Below are 16,088 nucleotides of genomic sequence, written 5' to 3'. Positions count from 1 at the left end.
GGAAGAGCATTTGTCTGACACCATCACTGTCTTAAGAGAATTAGTTGTGGATGAGACTTTTAGGTAGCCTGCCTCTGTGTAAATCTCTGGAGATCAATGGGACATTTGTAATCCTTTTGTTCAAGTGGTGCTCCATTTCAGTATCTTGAGCATTACAATTTGCTATTATTTAGAATCTCTGGATATAATATATAATATATATGATAAAAATAAAGTACCTAAATACAGCGGGACACTTTTCAGCAATTTCTTTATACTTAAAAGTAATAAAAATACTTTGAAGGTTAAACAATTTGTCAAACAAAAAGTACTCTGAATATCTCAATGCCTTTCACAAAGCAGTAGCGAGTGAAGATATATCTCAAATAAGCTTCAAGAAAATCTCTTATACTTAAAATATGGTTATCCTTTCAAATTTATATCATTTCATTTTATTTCTAGAAATAGCAAAGCTATCATCTCCAATTGTTGTTGTAGTAAAGAGAAAAAGTCTTCCAGATGCAGCAGTGATCACAGGTGTCTTATCTATAGCTTTTATTTTCTTGTCATGTTACGATACCCTTGAAAAAAGACTCAAACTGTAAAATATTTAAGTCTGCTCTTGAATAGCCTATGAAAAGTATAACTTCATTATAAAATCAAAGCATAAAAGGAAATATTTTTGTATGAAATTAATATAATAGTGATTTTTAAAATGGAGACCTTAATTGTTTTCCTAGATTCTCAGAATTTCTATAAAACTGTAGGAGCTGACGGTGTTTTTGAACAGAAAATAGTGATGAGATCAAATTTTAATCCTGCACTTCTGCTCTCCTGTGTATAAATACTGATGCCCATCTTTTCCAGCACCCCTCCCTCCACCCCAACTTCACCCTTGCAGCTGCCTCACTGGTTTGATCCTCATGAGTCAGTGGAGTTGTGAAAGGGCGAATCTTTGACCCGTGCTGTCTTTACCTCAGCTACGTGAGTAAACACCAACATATTAAGTATGCTGTTCCTTCACATTTATCCTTTTGTCATTATTTGAATTTGAACAAACTACTGAAATTATTTGTGCAGTTCAGAATGATTTTTAGACAGCAATACCAAGAAATGGCAGGGTTGTAGAGTGAAAACATTACAATGTGCAGGAAGCAATCTGGTTTCTGTCAGTTTTCCTTATCAAATGCAGTGTTTTTCAATTGCAAGAGGCATTGTATATAGCTTTTTAAATAGTACACCATAGTTTGAAGACTATATGAGAGCATTCATAGTAGAATTGCTTGTTTTGAATATTTCTTCATATATTCTTCTGAATAAACATCATTTTCAGATGATATATCTAAAAGGCAAGACTGGTGAACTGATATTAGGGTTACCTTTTACCGTAGAGCACTACAATCAAAAAGGTCTAAGACTACTACCATATTCATTTAAATTTCTTTTATTTATATTGCATTATTTCAATTTCAAGAATTACACACTAGTCAACAGTAGTTTATATTTACATGCAGAAATTGGCTGCAATATATTTATATATATTTATATATTTTTTATATTTTAATTCCAGAAAATATTTCTTATGACACTACTCATTTACAGTCAACAATTTACCTATTCCGTTTATCCTTGCCCTTGTCTGTAATGGCAAGGAGGAAAGGAATACATTAATGTGATCCTGCCCATCTCACATTTTTGCATTTGTCTAATCATCAAAAAAAAGTTGCATTATGTGCATACAAGAAAGGCTACAAGGTATCCCTTGATAAGGCTAATGAAAACTACAGCATGAAAAAGTACCAAATACAGAAAATAACGCTGATAACTCATAAATTTGCAAAGACAGTTAACAGAGTATAACAATTTCTGTTTATATATATTACCACAGATAGAAACTGGGGTGTACAGTCTAGTTTTGGTTATGGACAAAGTCAGCCTAAGATTTAAAAAACAAAATCCACATGTCTTCAGTTGCATCTATACAGAAACCGATGAGCCTTATTTTAACTTGGTGAGTCTGGAATTCAGAACAATATTAAACACAAGTGGGTGATTAGAAATGATAATTGTGATTAATTACCCTGTACCTCACTGGGCTAATGCACATCTTCTTGTTATTGATCATAAAATAGAATTTCTAGTACAATCTTTTTACATTAGGGAGCAGGAGCTTTTGTTTTTGATAAATCAGCTCCAATGCCAAAATGTACATTTATAGTTTTAGTCCATAATTCTCATTTGTAAATGCAGATGTAACCCAAAATGGGGGTTACAGATTGATCAGAATGATAAATGCATTAAAAAACAGATCTAACAATTCCCTTAAGATACCATTATAAAGTCTAATGATCCAGCATGCATTTATTCACATACAAAGATTCCTTTCTGGACAGTGGCAACGAGAAACATGTGGATTCATACTTTAAAATGTATATACAGTATTTACTGATGATATGTTTCCTAGTGGGACTCCACGTATTGAAAACATAAAATCATTTGTCTCTTAGGACATGGCTTTTTGTGACTATTCACGTGCAAATGCCACATGAATCACAAAGTTTATATAATATTGTAGGAGCTGCTCTGGGCATAAGGCTTTAGCTGTAAACCTGTGCAAATGACTTTGTCACTGTGGTTTATTTCTCAGGTGATGACATCAGTCATTTCTCATCAGTCACCAAGGACATTGACTCTTCTCTAGTAGAATACAGACATACAAAAATATTAGCAAGAAATTTCATTGTGTGGTATAAACAAAAATATCCAATGTGAAAAATTTAAGCCAATACAGTTTGATAAAGTCCAATATTTTTGTAAGATGTAACCTTTGTATATATATTAAAAAAGTATAGTCAAAGGCCAAACTGCTCTGTACAAATCAGCGCTCAGTCTGACACAGCCTTCCTGGTGATGATGAAAATATACATAAATAATTTCATTCTACAAGTTCAAACTGTGAAATTCTAAAAGTAAATGGGCTAAAATGAGAAATAAAATATGAATTTAGTTGTAGTTCGAAATCCTTGCTAAGTCACTCTTATTGTACTAAAATGAAAGAAAGCATAAAGCAATAATTTTACTAAGTGTGCAAGTGACACTTTTAAAAATATTTACATTATTGTTCAACACATTAGCTTAAACCATGAAATTGCTTTGCATTCGCCTTACAGTAAAGTATAAATTAGGGAGTTAAAAATGTCTTTAAGAAATCTGCTAATATTTACAAGAATATATTGTTCCAATGTAATGGTTCCTCACAGGTTATCTCATATATACATCTAGCAACATATTTTGGAACATAGTAACTAAACCCATGATGCCCACCCCCCTGAAAAAATTATAACACCAATATGAAGATTTTTATTTATTTTTTTCTAATAAGCTAAGAAATTAAATCATATTAAAGCACCTACAGGCTTAGATAACTTGGTAACATCTCTAATAGTTGTCATTATTAAATAATAAAAAGCACACTGAATTATCCATATGGAAAGGTAATGGCAAGAAATATTTATTATTTTGAGATATACACTATGTCTTTTCAAACCCATGTTAAGAAATTTATATTTGATCCCTTAGTTTGTCTGATTTAGTAAGTGCATAAATATTGTTCCTACATGCTTAAAAATCTATTTTATTTATCGTATAGAAAAGAGTATTATGATGTTCATAAATGTTAAACATTATCATGGTTATCCTCCTTTTATTACTCATTTTCAAGTACTGATAAAATCACAGTAAGAATTTCCAGTACCGACATTTCTTTTTGCAATGTTGTCTAAAAATCTAAAACTGTTTTATTTTCTATTAAAACATAATTTAGCATAGACACTATATGTGACATTTGAAATATTTATTTTTTTTCCAGGAAATGTAACATGAATTGCAAAACTTTTCAATTACCTGAACTGACTTGCTCTGGTAGTATTAAGCATTAATACATGCTCTGACACATATCACATGGCAGTGAGAAACTGGGCCACTTAGTTTAGGCTTAGTTTTGGATCCTGAGCTTCACAGTCTAAAATTATCCATTTTTAATTGGATAAGTACAAGTTATTTTTTGCTGGGAAATTCAGTTCTGGGTGGAAAAATGGATTTTAGATGAAAAAGAAAGATTTTTAAATATTTAGGAAAACTTGGAAACAAATAGCACTCTTTGCAAGAGCAAATCTGATCAGAGGAATTGTGTTAAATGAGCCATACAAGCTACTGATATTTCTATTGATGTAATCAGCATCCAGGGACAATGAGCTTAAACACTCTAATTTTATTTGCAACAGATGCACAAACTAGTGTCTTTTGCTTGAATGTAACTACTGTGTGAAATATTAGTGGAAACAAATGACAATTCTTTTCCTTAATGACATTCTAGTCTGAGCTGCTACCAATCATCTAAGAATCATCAAACATAACTTAATAGCAGAAATTACAAAGCCAAAAATTCACTACATTTTGTGCATTTAATTTCCCTGTTGTTTTTTTTTCAAAAGTAAGAAAGATACATTTCATTTTATTACAGTCTGCTCCCATCATTAACAATAACCATTCCAAGCATGCTGTGGCAGGAAGGTATATTGTTAAAACAATACAGCCACTATGGCTTTTTATTTATTTCTTTTAGTTTTTTTGTGTGTGTGCAAACGTTTGGTTAATGACACGCATCCTTCAAAATACTGCCTAGAACTATTTACTTCATTTCCCTATGGAAATATCTAAAATATAATATTGCTTTGTATGAGTAATTCAGTGATTATATATATATATATGAAACCTCCTAATTTACATAAGCCCATACCTGTTTGTATTAGAATTGATAATTACTCTTAAGGGAAAGTGTATAGCTGGGGTGTTTCTGTGATCAGTTTGAATTAAAAAAGTGCAAAATATGGTCTAAGGTTTGAGCAACAGTTTCACTACTTTTTGAACCAAAAATAATCATTTATATTCTGATACCTTTCCCCTTTAAATGATAATGATCTTCATAACATAACCAAACGAAACAAAAAAGAATTGGATATGAAATTTATATTAACTCAATTTTGTAGTAATAACAATTAGTAGTGTTGTGCTTTTAAATATCCAGGTCTCATGGATGGTCCTAACCAGTTTGCTGTTGAAGACTTTTTAAGATACCAGTGTTTATGTCCTAGTAGGCATTTAATAACAAAAACAAAGACTGCAGGCTTCAATATGTACTGAATAAATGCATCCTATAATGTACAAAATATTAACTGAAGAAATTAGACTGAAAAAACAAGGGAAAAAAGTCCTTCAACAGCAAAAGTACAGTATAGTTACATTTCACAGTTGGATTAACAAAACATGATTCAGTTGTATCCATGGTAAGCAATATTTTTACACCCAGTTTTAAAGGACATGCGTCTGGACTGAATCATTTTAACGACATAAACCATTCATGACCCCTCCATTTCCCTGAAATACTAAATAGAAACAGAACATTCCTTATGTAAACACAGAAAAATGCTGCATGAATTCTCACTTAAATTGAAATGCATACCATAATTGTTAACAATCATATACAATATATATTTACAGGTAACTGTGAAAGGTAAAGATGAGACTGTGCCTTGCTATGTTCTCATAATTTATAGTGAAATGTCTCCTACAGATGCCTTAACTGCTGGCTTGGCATCATACACAATTAAAATACAAGAAAGACTCCTGGTAATTCACACTGTTAGAACAGTGCTTTAAATTGCTTTATGTTTCACACATGACATTGTACAACCACATACATTATTTAATAAAAAAGAAAAGTACGCAGCATGTTGTAATGCACTGATGAAGCTTCAAACGTAATTGTTTGGCAAAAAGATTAATAACTTATATGCACATTTTGTACAAAGAATTTTCCATAATACCTAGTGGTAACTCTAATGATTTCTGCAGAAGTCACAGCACAGTTTGTAAACTGACATTTCCACTGAGTTAAGATTATTAACTCATGTTCATGCTGTGGACATTCTTGTAGATTTGGCAAATCAAATGTCAGGATTATATATCCATATATCCGATCTAAAGTGTTTGAAATGATATGTAACTCTAAATGAATAAGACACTGAATGAATGTTTGTAAAAATACTAAATACTGACATAGAAAAATAATGAACTTTAGTTCATTAAACCTTTATGTACCTACCATTTAATAAGGAAACAACCCATTGTCAATTATCATTTTAATGCCACTTCTATTTTGGAAACAGCAATGTTTAGCAATTTGTCTTTACTTTAATGAAATAGAAATGTTTTAGTAGACTATTTTTGTCATTATTGTTGATTGGCATGCCACTAATGCCAATTTACTTAGATTTCTAGATGCTGTAGTTTGGCTAGTTTCAAAGTAAATTCTAGGCAGGTTAACAAAATCAAAGAATAAAACATAATACATATATGTTTGAACCACGATATAATTTAAAGTTTCACAATCTTAATTCTGGAGCAGGCACCACTTCGTTGTCTTACACTTTTAGGATTAGCCAGCAATTAAGGTGTTCCAAGGTAAAATGAAGTTTTGTCCTGATTTGTTTTGGATGTAATAATTCAAAGTCTTGCTTGCGTTGTAAAATTAGCCAACAAATGGAGTGCTGTTTCCCTTGTTCATGTCTTATTAATTCACGTAGTACAGCCAATAAACAATGTTGAAGAAGGAAAAAACAATTGGGAAAATCATCCTCGACCATCGGTCGATAGAGTTTACGTCAGTCAAATCAGGGATGGTAATTTTCAGCTGGGATGCACGTCTTCGTAGCCTGCTCTTCTTCTGGGCTACATGCCTCTCCAGGGCGTTTCTTCCAAAGCTGTGCCTGGGCAATCCTGCTTTGCGATACTGGAGGGTGGAGCTGTCATATGCAAGCATGGTGCTTCTTGGGTCACCTAGACCCAAGGTGAGCTCAGAGGCGGCCATCTCATTCTTGATTTCAAGAGTGCTCAACAAAATATTTTCATGAGGGTCCATCTAAGAGAAAGACAGATGTATCCATTATTTGAAATGGCAGCAGGAACTTGACACGAAATACTGTACAAGGCTAGTAAGTTTAAAAATGTGTTTAGATTTTAGCTCGCTGTTTTGTTTTTCAAATAGCAGTCAAGAAAATACATAACTACTCAGGAACAGCATAATGTTTTCGTGTAAATGATGCCATTTAAAAAATTATTTCAGTTTAGATGGATGAGGTGAAAAATCTAAATCAAAGGATACAAGTTTGCAAGTTCATATTCTAATTACTCAGAAAATATGATTTGTAATCAAAATTCAGTGAGGACACTGTATTGGATAGTATACAGTATACTTGACTTTTAAAATTGTATTTTCTTTACATATGGTGCTTTTGATTTTAGAAGGATATTGGTTATATAAACTGCCTACTGTATATACAGTACTGTATAAATATTTCTTGCACCCTTAAGATAGAAAAACTTATTTCTATTTTTAATAATTAAAATTCCACCAACTTGATACATTTATAGCATCCTCCTAGAGGTTCCATGATGAACAAATCTAGGAACCTGTACAGTAACATCAGACATAAAACTAATAATTACTTAGTATCTTTATTTCCAGGAGATAAACACTAATTTGGGTACTCTGATAATTACCTTACCTAAACCATGAACTATGAATGAAATATTCAGTTTATAATGAATTAATAAACTTGTGATAAATGCCTAGTTTATCTCATAATTCTCTGTTATGAAATATATCTTAAGCAAAACACCAATATTAATAACAGAAGTCTTCATAACCTGTTTCTTCTGTGAGAAACTCTGCTCAAAGAATTGGAAATATGTAAATGCTTTTAACTTATCACTCTCTTTTTTTGTTATTTTATGTTATTCCTGCTACACAATTTCAGCTGACCATTGCTTATTGAAAGTTTACACAGCGTATGCCTTCTCAGCAGAGACCTTCGTGGCTATTTGATAAAGTACAAAATATTTGTTTTTTAATGAATATGAAAGGCTATACAGGTTTATACAATAAACAGAACTGACAAAATACTACAAAAAGAAACTTAACATGGTCAGACACAGCTGTCAATCTGCAATGTTTTTTAAAGCTTGACATATGACATCAGTGGAGGAAAAAGACAATGATGGTTATGATAGTTCTCTAAAAAATACCTTCCATTTCTAATCAGGGGTTAATAAATGTTTATCATAATTGCTGTTTATTACTTTTATCTGTAATCCAGTACCTTATTCTTTTGCTCGCCTAGTCCTATTGCTGCATCCTCCACAAAGATCGGTTCCCACATCGAGTCATGAGCGTCAATTTCCCTCTGTTTCATTCTGGCATACAGAGCATCGTCTCTCTGAACTACATTTCCCACCAACCACTGCAAGCATACAAAGTTATCGAGTGACTTGTGTTAGTTGCTGGGAGATGTGAAGCAAATGGAAAATTGAATTTAGCTGTTTTCAGAAGAGCCTTCTGCAATAAGAACTGGGTGTGTGTGTGTGTGTAGATAATTAGGTTTCTGTGCCACAAAACAGAACATCTAATTTTTTCCAACATTGTGTTATAAAAATGGTGTCTTGCTGAGTAAGTGCAAGTTTTCCTACTTTTTTGTGATAGTGGCACATCATTCAGGTTTTCTGAGTAAAATATGTTTTGTGATTGTTCACTTCTGACACATTTTTCATATTCTGTAAGCTAAATATAAATATTTTTGTTAGCATTAAATTGAAGGAATCTATAGTATTACTGGAAAGAGAATTTAGTTTGAATTGGAGCCTTCTATGTTTCTATGTATTGGTATCGATTAATACTATAAAATATTATGTGCAAAAAATAAACAAAAAGTGGAAAGACAGGAAGCCATCCTGTAAATCATTTTTAGTCTGTGAAAACTCCAGAATATGGAAATGCAAATACATCCAGTTTAATTTATATAAAATTACAATTCTAATTATTAATCCATATTTCCACTTGTAGACTTTTCTCATCGTATTAACCACATAGTTAATATGTCAATTATGGGCTAAAGAACCAATAAATCACAAACCATCTTCATGGCTGTGGTGTTAGACATAAACTAAGCTGATGAAAAAGACATTCATTCAGCAGTCTAGAAACAGTGCTGTGCCTATGTCAAATATTAAATCAGAAACTAATCTAGGTTATATCACAAACTTGAACAATATCTCAAGTAAGAGTTTGCAATAACTGCACACTAGTTCAATGCTTAATGGAATTTTTTTTTCTCTGAGATGCCTAATGTTGGATATAACATACTGTATATTTTACAAGAGGTCTTATAGTCTTACCAGTCTGTGGTTAATACACAAAATAAAAGTACTGGGAAAGTTTGATGCATACCAATTGATAGCTGAAAACACCCTTCACAGAAAATATCGATACTATGTTATATTTGAGCACTGCAGCAATTACGATGTATAACAATGCTATACAGTAGATGGACAATTTTGAATGTTAAATTTAAAAATATATATATGACTATATTTACTGTATTTATTGAGTAACATGGGTCCAGAAGAAAATTTTCTGTGAAAGTATTTCATTTGACTATGAAGTGGTGTCCATCTTTTAACTTTTCCATTTCTTTTATTTTATGGCACAAATAAGCCTTTTATTTGGATGCAGTCTGGATCTGAAGTAAGTGTAACTGATCGCCTACACTATGGCAATAAGTGAACACTAGGTTAGAAAACTAACCCAACTATTTTTAAAACCTAGCACAGTTAAAAATATGTTTCTCCATAGAGCCAGGCCAGTTGTTGTCTTATAGTATATTTACATATACTATATGTAACACTTACATATTACTGGCATTTTAATTTGCAATCTGTATGTCACATGGCATAAGTTAACTACAAGGTAACTATGTTCCACCATAACAATAAAATAAAGTAAAACAGTGAATTCACAGTGAACATATGGTAAAAAAAAAACAGGACAAGAACGATAATTACAGCAGTGTGAGCACGTTAAAAATCATGTTAAAGCAGTGTAGAAATACCACAGTATCAGTACTATAAGGAGAAATCCATGGAAACTGCAGACATACTGTACACAAACTCGATGCACACAAATAGGTAGGTAGTTGAAAAGGCTTATTTTTTAATTGCATGCTGGTAAATGCTTAAGAATACGCTATGTATTGGAAAATATTTAAATATTGCAAACACGTTTAAATAGATGTTTCCCCTTTTTTAATGTATAGACTTCACCACAAATCACCTTGAATATGCAATAACAAAGTAGTGCCTTCTAATTTAATGTATTTGTTATGAAAATAAATGTAGAGACCACTTACTTAGTCTTGACATACTGTAACTTACTTTTCAAAACGCTTATGACAATTTAAGGTTTTTATGAAAATGTGTGTCTTTATTGAAAATAACTTGTTTCTTAATAAAAAATGGATAAATTTAGGTAACCAAATTTTATTTCCAATAAAACTGAAGGAATATTCCCTATTGTGCTGAACAAAAGTTCTTACCTTGTTGGCTTCCATTCTCATTTTTTCATTATTGACAGTGGCAGCTTTCTCTGCGGCCTTCTTCTGACGCTGGGGCCCCCTTCCGAAGAAGATGTAGTTGACCAGAGCATACTCCAGCAGAGCCAAGAACACAAACACGAAGCAGCCCATCAGGTACATGTCTATGGCTTTGACATACGGGATCTTGGGAAGTGTCTCCCGCAGGTGGGTGTTAATTGTTGTCATGGTGAGCACCGTTGTGATTCCTGGAAAACACCATTTTGAATGTCTTAGCGAAAAAAAACAAACAGAACAGAATAACTATCCACAAAACACTGACGAGCCTCTGTCAGAATTGTTCATTTGTACTTGGAAACTTGTATTTGTACTGTGGAATCAAAAGGCAGAAGGAAACTTGAGATAATTTTTAAGAACTGTAAGGTATGATGTGTGGTTACATGGTCAAAGCCACTGCAATGTGTACATTGATAGGCAGCAAGGTAAGACGGTGAATGGTTTTGTACAGTATGTCTAGGAAATATGATTTACAGTGATTGGAAATTAAAGGAAAGATAGAAAGGCTGCACTTCAAATGGAACCAGTCAACAGAGCCAAAGTTCAGATTCATAAAACACTAGTTGTATCATCACTTGTGTGGCTATGATTCTTTATATGGTGTGGATATTAAGTGTGGAGACCTGGTACATATTCCTGGCTTAGATTTATGTAAGAATTACTGAAATGGTTTGGTCTTGTTGGCAACATGAGTGAGTAAAGACTTAAAAGGTGAATGCAAGTGTGATAGAGACTGCAGAGGAAGAGGCAAAGGCACAAAAAAACTTGGTTTTGTTGGACCAAGTTGCTGATCCAGAAGATACAAATCCTCTGTGTTCCATCCAGAGGTGAGGTACAGAGCTGACCCACTGACTTTTAAAAGTGGTTAAGCAGACCAATTGATCGTGTCTGTACAAAATATAACCATCTGTAAACTAAAACACTACATATATTGTAAATACTACAGTAGAGTAGAGCTTCCAAGAAAGACATTGAAAAAATATATATTCACACATATGAAAGCACAAGTAGAAAATTATGTAGCCATTTGTCTTACAAGGGACAGTGAGTTCTTGTTTACACTTATTTTGCCAGCTGTGCACAATCAATATTTGCTCACATTCAGGTTGATTATAATTATCTCAGCTCACAACAGTTCTACAATAACTCTTTATAATCTGGTTGCTGATCTTGTCTTGTTTATTCATTTAATATAAACCCCAACAAGGACAATCCAACAATTCCTAAATCAAAACAATTATAGTACTTGTCCGATAACACACTGACTTGTATCCTTATAAGGGTGTGGTGCCAACTTATTTTACGGGACTTCAATGCACAGAAACCTCTGTGAGCCGCAGTACAAGCCAACAAAATGATCAGGGGGCTGTTACTTTTATTTTACAGTGCTGTATTTGTTATTGTTGTTTATATACATATACTGTGATTTGCTTTTAAAGAAATCTGTAATCTCTTCATCCTAGAGTGAAAACCTTACTCCAATCAACATGAGTGTTCTTCAGAATGAAAGAGTCCTACAGTATGTAGAAACCATTTGCCTCCTACATTAGGATGTATCTCAAATGCTATCAAAATTGTTCAAATTCAGAGGTGATATAGCAAACTGTGATTGGTAACAATGCACAATCACTAAAAAAACATCAACAGTAATAGCACCCAATAGCAAACAAAAGCAATACACAAGAAATATATGTCAAATATTGTTGAAATATAGCTTAAGTGTAATTTAAATCAAGTCACCCCAAATAAATCAGACACGTTCGATATTCTAATTTAAAAAATAACTTAGTAGTGCACATTTAAATCTTTGTGAAAGAGCAGGACATCAGTGTAAGAACTGTGATAAGAATTCATACCTAAAGCAACTCTGGCTGCTGAAGCATCGTAGTTAATCCAAAAGGACACCCAGGAGAGAATAGTGATCAGAATTGAAGGCATGTAAGTCTGCAAAATGAAGTACCCAATGTTTCTCTTCAGTTTGAAGCTGAGGGACAGCCTGGGGTAAGATCCTGTGAAAACACATTTGAACACAGACATTTCAAGTGTAAATTAATTAAAAGTAATCACAGAGGTGTGTCATTTGGGTCACGCATAATTCTACCTCCATATGGTTTTGGCGCCTCCCTGACTCTTACCCAGCCCTTACCCAGCAAAGCTTGTACGCAGTCACCACATTTTCACCTCAAGCTGTGACTGCAACCTCCAGGTGCCGTAGATAGGCTGCCATCTTTTTTTAATTGTCTTTTGCATTGTAATTATTTCTTATCAAGTCACAGGTTATATACCCATCCAGGTCAATATACTGTAAATGAACGCTTTGGAGAAGTACTTATTTCCTGTCATTCTCACTTCAGAAACAGGAAAACACGAAAGGTAGTCCTTCAGGTTGGATTGTGAGATACAGTATGAGAGAGCAGTTGGATCGGCAGATCACAAGGGTGGGAGCTACACTCGGGGAGATAGAGGCAGCAATTCATTCTGTAGGCCTCAGTGGCAACATACTAGATGCCCACGTGAGGGGGAACATGGTGCAGAGATGGCCATGGGGAGGAAGAGGAGGAGGAATAAATTAATTAATAAGGAAAAAGCAGACTTCAAACTGGTGCCATGTTTAAATTTTAAAGTAGCATATACATTCTCTTTCAAACGTCTCTAATCTACTGAATTATGTATTGTTGAGTTTTTAGAGTTAGTTGTGTGTTTTTGTTTAGTTCTACTTTCTCTTTGCAAATTTTTTGTGTGACAGTAGTCTTAAATGAGTATTCTGACCAGTTATGATCGTTATATAGCTATATCGCTATATATGATCATGCCAGCAGCCATATCACCCTGCAACTCACAACTGGCAACCCACTGAAGCTAAGCAGCTGTGAGCCTGGTCAGATGGTGCTCACCCTGCAGTCCATGTGGGTCTTAATGCCCCAGTATAGTGACGGGGACACTATACTGTAAACAGGCACCGTCCTTCGGATGAGACGTAAAACCGAGGTCCTGACTCTCTGTGGTCATTAAAAATCCCAGGGTGTTTCTCGAAAAGAGTAGGGGTGTAACCCCGGTGTCCTGGCCAAACTTCCCATTGACCCTTACCAATCATGGCCTCCTAATAATCCCCATCTATGAATTGGTTTCATTACTCTGCTCTCCTCCCCACTGATAGCTGGTGTGTGGTGAGCACTCTGGCGCACTATGGCTGCCGTCACATCATCCAGGTGGATGCTGCACACTGGTGGTGGTGGAGGGGAGTCCCCATTACTTGTAAAGCGCTTTGAGTGGAGTGTCCAGAAAAGCGCTATATAAGTGTAAGCAATTATTATTATTATTATTATTATTATTATACATTGTTGCTTATTGCTTCATTTCAATTAGACTTGTGAAGTCTATTAGTAACAGCTGAGATATATTGTAAATAAATGTTTTTAGTAATTCAACTCTGAAGTTTAAATGAACACACCACTTACAAATGAAAACTCTATGATTTTCTAACAATCATGCATTTAATTATTAATAGGGTCTGTTACCATGTTTTTCTCTATTAATGTTATTATACTCTATTAATGTTCTGTTAGTTTATTTCGGTTAATAAATCATTTAGAAACAGAATTTACAGCCACTAAAGTGTTATTGAATTGCCCTTTATAATAGGTGCAAAAAGTGAATTGTTATTACTCAGCTTCTAAACATTAGCTATTATACTGTATAGGTAATTTTCAAGTAAGTACCCTAAACCAATTTACAGTTCATGCACCAGCTGAGAATAGAACTACAGTATCATATTTTTCATGCCAGTGTAATCTATTTATTAATAATCTATTATCAAAGTTTTAAGGAGTACTTGTAGAGTATGAAAATTAGGGAAAAAATGTATGGTATTAATCTTATTATGATAAAGTGATTAGTAAGCTAGTACTAATTATTTACTCACCGGAAGAAATTTCAATAAAGAACACCAGAATTTACTGCCATGGAAAAACAGTAAGTTTTATCACCTACCTGTTTGTTACCAAACTAGTATCACATTATAGTTCAAATTGTACTGAGACTTGAAGGTAAACTGAATCCTATATAGAAATGTATATATGAATGTGAATGCACAAAGACAGAAGACATTTAATTCACAATTCAAGACAATAATGGATCTGTACCAAAATGTATTAGTCATGTAAAGTTACCAGGAAAGTACTTCAGATACAGAAAACCAAGCAAAGGTATGGAGGTGTGTGGGCAATGCTCACGCCTAATGGACAGGGCTGTAGAAAATGCTCACAAAATGACCTACTTACCCAACCAGGATGTGCTGAAATAAACCCAGTGAGTGAAGAGGGGATGAGAGAGTTATTAAATGATAACTGTTCACAGAAAACTCAAGCCTTTTCCTTTTTGTTACCTGAATTAAAGCCTCCCTTTATTAAATGGGGAGGGGTGTAGCCACATTCAAAATTCAACTTTAGGTTGATGATGGTTTTACCCATGTTTACAGTGCCTTGCGAAAGTATTCGGCCCCCTTGAACTTTTCAACCTTTTGCCACATTTCAGGCTTCAAACATAAAGATATAAATTTTTTATTTTATGTGAAGAATCACCAACAAGTGGGACACAATTGTGAAGTGGAACGAAATCTATTGGATTTTTGAAACTTTTTTAACTAATAAAAAAATGAAAAGTGGGGCGTGCAAAATTATTCGGCCCCCTTGCGTTAATACTTTGTAGAGCCACCTTTTGCTGCGATTACAGCTGCAAGTCGCTTGGGGTATGTTTCTATCAGTTTTGCACATCGAGAGACTGAAATTCTTGCCCATTCTTCCTTGCAAAACAGCTCGAGCTCAGTGAGGTTGGATGGAGAGCGTTTGTGAACAGCAGTTTTCAGCTCTTTCCACAGATTCTCGATTGGATTCAGGTCTGGACTTTGACTTGGCCATTCAAACACCTGGATACGTTTATTTGTGAACCATTCCTTTGTAGATTTTGCTGTATGTTTGGGATCATTGTCTTGTTGGAAGATAAATCTCCGTCCCAGTTTCAGGTCTTTTGCAGACTCCAACAGGTTTTCATCCAGAATGGTCCTGTATTTGGCTGCATCCATCTTCCCCTCAATTTTAACCATCTTCCCTGTCCCTGCTGAAGAAAAGCAGGCCCAAACCATGATGCTGCCACCACCATGTTTGACAGTGGGGATGGTGTGTTGAGGGTGATGAGCTGTGTTGCTTTTACGCCAAACATATCGTTTTGCATTGTGGCCAAAAAGTTCGATTTTGGTTTCATCTGACCAGAGCACCTTCTTCCACATGTTTGGGGTGTCTCCCAGGTGGCTTGTGGCAAACTTTAGACGAGACTTTTTATGGATATCTTTGAGAAATGGCTTTCTTCTTGCCACTCTTCCATAAAGGCCAGATTTGTGCAGTGTAAGACTGATTGTTGTCCTATGGACAGACTCTCCCACCTCAGCTGTAGTTCTCTGCAGTTCATCCAGAGTGATCATGGGCCTCTTGGCTGCATCTCTGATCAGTCTTCTCCTTGTCTGAGCTGAAAGTTTAGAGGGACGGCCAGGTCTTGGTAGATTTGCAGTGGTCT

At 34.3% G+C, this 16,088-nt stretch overlaps 1 protein-coding gene across 4 annotated transcripts in view; it reads right to left on the bottom strand.

Annotated features, from left to right (window-relative positions):
- Positions 1 to 1,407: 1,407 nt before the first annotated feature.
- Positions 1,408 to 16,088, bottom strand: part of LOC148650339 (gamma-aminobutyric acid receptor subunit beta-2) — a 90,440-nt gene continuing 75,759 nt past the window's right edge. For 3 of the 4 annotated variants that reach the window (XM_088604043.1, XM_088604045.1, XM_088604042.1), the window contains 4 exons: positions 12,377 to 12,529; positions 10,467 to 10,711; positions 8,199 to 8,339; positions 1,408 to 6,958 (listed from right to left, as the gene is read on the bottom strand). In XM_088604043.1, coding sequence (XP_088460169.1) covers positions 6,611 to 6,958; positions 8,199 to 8,339; positions 10,467 to 10,711; positions 12,377 to 12,529 — 887 coding nt within the window. In that variant the 3' untranslated portion in view covers positions 1,408 to 6,610. The remainder of the gene's footprint in view (positions 6,959 to 8,198; positions 8,340 to 10,466; positions 10,712 to 12,376; positions 12,530 to 16,088) is intronic. The other variant, XM_088604044.1, reaches the window with a different exon arrangement.

Source organism: Lepisosteus platostomus, chromosome 13 (genome assembly GCF_059453375.1).
Source record: "Lepisosteus platostomus isolate fLepPlt1 chromosome 13, fLepPlt1.hap1, whole genome shotgun sequence".
NCBI lineage: Eukaryota > Metazoa > Chordata > Actinopteri > Semionotiformes > Lepisosteidae > Lepisosteus > Lepisosteus platostomus.
Note: the sequence above shows the minus strand (reverse complement) of the source record. Positions and strands in the feature narration are given on the sequence as shown.